The sequence below is a fragment of the Charadrius vociferus genome, unplaced genomic scaffold (assembly GCF_000708025.1).
Source record: "Charadrius vociferus isolate BGI_N301 unplaced genomic scaffold, ASM70802v2 scaffold248, whole genome shotgun sequence".
NCBI classification, from domain to species: Eukaryota; Metazoa; Chordata; class Aves; order Charadriiformes; family Charadriidae; genus Charadrius; species Charadrius vociferus.
Genome location: NW_009649851.1, coordinates 337,435 through 342,228, shown reverse-complemented (window position 1 = coordinate 342,228; position 4,794 = coordinate 337,435). Strand labels below are relative to the sequence as shown.

The 4,794-nt window shown below is 36.4% G+C and overlaps 1 protein-coding gene across 1 annotated transcript in view; it reads right to left on the bottom strand.

The window, feature by feature from the left end:
* SBF2 (SET binding factor 2) overlaps nt 1-4,794 on the bottom strand; it is a 217,886-nt gene that overhangs the window by 34,333 nt on the left and 178,759 nt on the right. Inside the window, exon 27 of the mRNA XM_009890946.1 lies at nt 2,736-2,873. Coding sequence (XP_009889248.1) covers nt 2,736-2,873 — 138 coding nt within the window. The remainder of the gene's footprint in view (nt 1-2,735; nt 2,874-4,794) is intronic.

Sequence of the window (4,794 nt, the reverse complement as noted above, 5' to 3'; positions counted from 1 at the left end):
CAGATACCGGGCTGTAATTACACCTTTCAGATATATAGAGCAGGTGTGGCATCGATCCAGCAAGACACAAGATAACTTCTCTGCCCTCTTCCCGATTACTGCTGAAATTTAGCCAAGAGACTTCAACATCCAACAAAACAACATGTCTGCCAGCTAATACTGCCTCGAGACTCCTCTTTTCTTCACTAAGGAGTAACAAATTCATCCCATCACACTTACTACAAACTCTAACCCCAGAAACCAGCAATAGTTATTTCAGTAATCCTTTTATCTTCAAAAGACAACGTCCACACAGCCAACCAGCAAGCTTTCCCTTACTTATCTGGAGCACCTTCACTGCCCCTCAGCACCACTTTGCTGTTGGCACTTTTGTCCCAACACAAGAGGATGGAATACAACCAAATGTCTGCTGTCAGCTACCCAGCATTCTCACTATTTCAGTACATAGGCAAGCTGGGCACAGTCACCAATTTATCTAACAATTCCAGACCCTATGAACTCCTGTTCTCTTAGGTCCCTAGCCATTTTACTTATCCAATTAAAATCACTATGTTTTTTCATCTCCACGTACTACAAAAACAAGGCAGTGAGCATAAACAGAACTTTTAGATATAAAATGTGCATATACTATGATTAATGAAAATGCACGGAACGTTCCATTCTTCAGTGATCACCATTTAACTGCCCTTCCTCTCTTCCCTTCTGCTACAATTCTCACATAACTTCTCTACACAGCTCTGAGCATCTTCCTTTCTTCTTTCATTTCTCCCTCTCTCCTGCCTTCTTCCTTCCTGCATTTCTCTAATGTCTCTTGGAAGTTTTTCTTTAAAAAATTGTTTTATTCTTCCCCATATGAAGCTACAGTTTTTCTATCACACAACAATTTAGGTTGGAAAGGACCTCAGCAGGTCAAAGTAGATCTAACTAATTTTAGATGAGGTATCTTACAGCCATTCTCACTCCCACCTCTGAAAATCTGAGCTGCATTTGCTGCAAAATAGTTAATGCACTGCTCACAAAGCTGGAAGGAGTCAAAAAGGAAGAGAAGCAACTTTTAGATGCTTAGAAATAATTGTAAAAGCAGCCTCCACGCCTAAAAGGTAATAAACAAAACACAAAATGCTCCTGTTTGGGAAACAGATTAATCCCTATCCTAACAAACATGTAATTAAGGAATTTGATGCACTAATTTATGTGTGTATTTCACGTAGAAAATCATAACAATTTAATCGTACTAGAAGAACAAAGTAGTTGGAATCCACTTCACAGAATGAAAGCCTCTTGTAGACAGCGATGAGCCCTTGTACCTAAGAACACTATTTCCAAAGAACACACTTTATCTCCCTACTTATTACAGCTTGGCCACATAAATCCCTCCTTTACCTAGATTAAAATTAACTTTACGAAGCATCAGCTAATCTTCAGCCAAATGCCAGAATGATCTGTAATTGGAGACTCTAAAGTGCATTCAATCCTAATATAAAGTATGCATTTTCAGGCCATATATTTCAGATGAATGAAAAATATGGATGAATCACAAAGTATTTAGATACAGAATTCCTAATTGAGTGCTTAGTTTTCTACTAATTTCCAACACAAACCAAACTTTATTTCAATGGTAAGTAAAGGACTTAAACAGAAATAAAGTAATTGAATACTGTTACAGACTGAGGCTAATCTGTAATTTCTGTTTTGTTGTTCCACAGAGTAATGAATCGGTAAGCAGTGTAATTATTTTTATTTCACTAACATTTTGTTAGCATTTATTATTTCAAGTAATAGACTTTGAGCTAGTCTTACTAACCTCCTCGAGCAAAGCTATTGGATAGATTTACATCCAAATGTCCTGGCACTACCTGCTTAAACACAGTAGACATTCTTGAAGCCCTCCTTTCAGTGCCTAAAGTCAGCCAAAAAAAGAATACAAGATTAAAAAACTACAGAGTTACTCAGAGTAACGCTTAACATAACTGATAAAAATGACCTTTTTCACACAATACAGCTATTTCTTGCCAATTTTGTACTTCAGATTTATTTTTTTGACACATATACATTTGCAACAGTATGGAGATGTTAGATACAGCTAAGCAATCAACATATTTTACAATAAATGAAGCAAAGCATGCACACTTTGGGAATGGTGTTATTTTACAAGAAAAGCCACTGTTTGGCTATATTACCACCAAGTGAGTAAGACAAGACAGACACAATTTCAAGTCGCATACTCCTCTTTCTAAGACACTGGGGTTACCTTCACATAAACTTTACCAGGTTTCATCACAAAATAACTGAAATAAAACATGGATTCATTCCTTCGTGATTCCACATATGCATAACTCAGTGTATTTTGTTGCATTTGATATAGAAAAACTCTGGAAAGATTGGGCATCTTGATATTCTGGGGAACTTAATTGTATTTCAGAATTGTAATAAACTACCAATGCCTCAAGAATGGCCCATCATACTCAAGAGAATTTCATCAAATGCTATGACCCACAGGTGAATAATCATTTCCTGTCAGACTAAGAATACTGAAAAATATTTTGGGAAAGATTATAAACATCCTTTATATACGGAAAACACACTCACTGAAAATAAGAGTGAATAAGCTATCTGGAAAGCACAACAACAAAGGAACAACAGAATTGATATGGCACAAACTGAACTAACATCAAATCAGAGAAAACTCACTTCTCAACTTAACCGTAGAAAAGCACTATATAAACCAATTTTACCTGGAGACAGAGCAATTGTTGGTCTAACAGTGAGAGTATTACTGCCATTCATTTTGCAGTGGACGGATATCACATTCAGCAAGGCCTGCAGGTATTTTTCCTGTTCTATACTGCTTGAAGATTCTAAAGAGGCAGGAGCTAGTCACAAGAAGAACAGAATACATTAAAATACAAGTACATTTATAAATACAAAGAACAGCAAAATAAAAAGCTTATTACGTAAAGCACAGCATTGAAAATGTTTATCTACAAAAGGTTCAAAAAGCCATTCCTTTGATGAAAAAGAATGCTCAGATGTTCATCGCCTTTTTCAAATGCCAAACAAAATTTTTTGAATTCCAGTTTATTGCAGCCACCTCTGGACACACTACAGGACAAAAATGTCATAGCTGCTTAAACCAGGATTTGGTATCTTGAGCACAAGAGACAAGTTTTGGAATAAGATATAGAGAGAGTCAAAGAATTTGATTGAGCACATTTTGACAAACCACAAGGGTAATTTATAAATAGTTTTCTCCAGTGATGATCCAATCAGATTCTATGCTGGAAACTAATAGACAGTAACCTAATTAGCTGGAGGTGGCAAACAAAATTTCAAGACAGCCCTGTTAAAATTAGTATCTACATAGCCCTGTTAAAATTAGTGTCTGAATTGGAAGTACAATTAGGAAGTGATTAGAAAAATGTATGTGCAGGAAACATCATGCTGTTTCTGTCTGACAAAGGGGAACAAGCCTGAGGAAAAACATTATTTTCTCTTCAACTCTTAAGCAGGGTTTACACATCCTGAAATCCACTTGAACGATCTCTGGGTCTCCTAGTCCTTGAACCAATGCCACAAGAAGTCAATTTAGGTCTTAACAATTTAGTTAAATGAAAGGAGATGAAATGTCTAAATGAAAGGATAACGTCCTCACCATTTGCACTCACAAAGTTTTATTTTGTGAAGAGTATTGTGTATGTTTTAGGGAAGAGACTCAGGAGACAAATAGTTTGACTTATATGAAAGTCTGTTACTGAACTGGGCAGATATCTGAATTGAAGATCGAGGGCAATAATGTCCTTGTGAAAGATGGAAAATTTGCCCTTCATCCTTACCACCAATCATCCCCTCACACAGTGCTTAACAGAAGTACAAAGGGGTGAAAGACTACTGGTGACTCAAAGAATGAACCCATTACAGCTGAACAGGGACTTCTATAAAATGACTGATCTTTTACGTGCTGTATCATACAGGAAGGCCATCACAACAGCATAGATTTAAACAAAAGATGGGGATGGGGACCCTGGTAGCAATTTTATAAATCCCAGGAAATAAATGCATTGCTTAGTAATGCAATAAGATTGCCTCAGCTGCTAATATGTGCTCTATATGCCTGGTTGCAGATTGCTCCATCTTTATCTTATAACAGGTTCTACTATAGTCAGTAATCCAGCCTCTATCAAGATAACAGTTTTCTTGGATAATGTTACTACGTACAAGAAACACAAATGGTCTTCCTACATGGCAGTTGACCAGTACTCTGCATAGGAAGGTATGCATCTGTCAACTTGAATTTAACTTAAGATGATCTTTGTCCTCTTAGTTTGCATCACAATATGTTTTTCAATAGAGACTTCCTTCACTGTACACAACTCCTACTGAGGCAAATACATGCACCTGTGTAAAAATATCTTTATTGATCAGTTTCTTCAAAAGTTTTCTTTCACCAAGCTTCAACTTCATTATGAATAAAATAAATATCCTATAAATAATTTTCATTTTCCTTGCAGTACCTTCCTGAGGAAAGCCTCCATTTTCTTCACATGTTAAAAGAAACAATAACTCCAGAAGCTAATGTCAGATACAGCTGCTGTCAATCAGATTCTCTGTTGCCTAATATACTGCTGGAAGTATGACAATGGCAATATAAAAGACTGTATAAAATTAAAAAAAGAATCACCTACAAAAGCAATGAGATTACACACAGGAAACATACTTTAATGGGTCAGGCTTTGAAGATCGTGTTTTGGAAGGCTCTCATACCCCCATGCATATAGAAATGATAGCTACTACAGA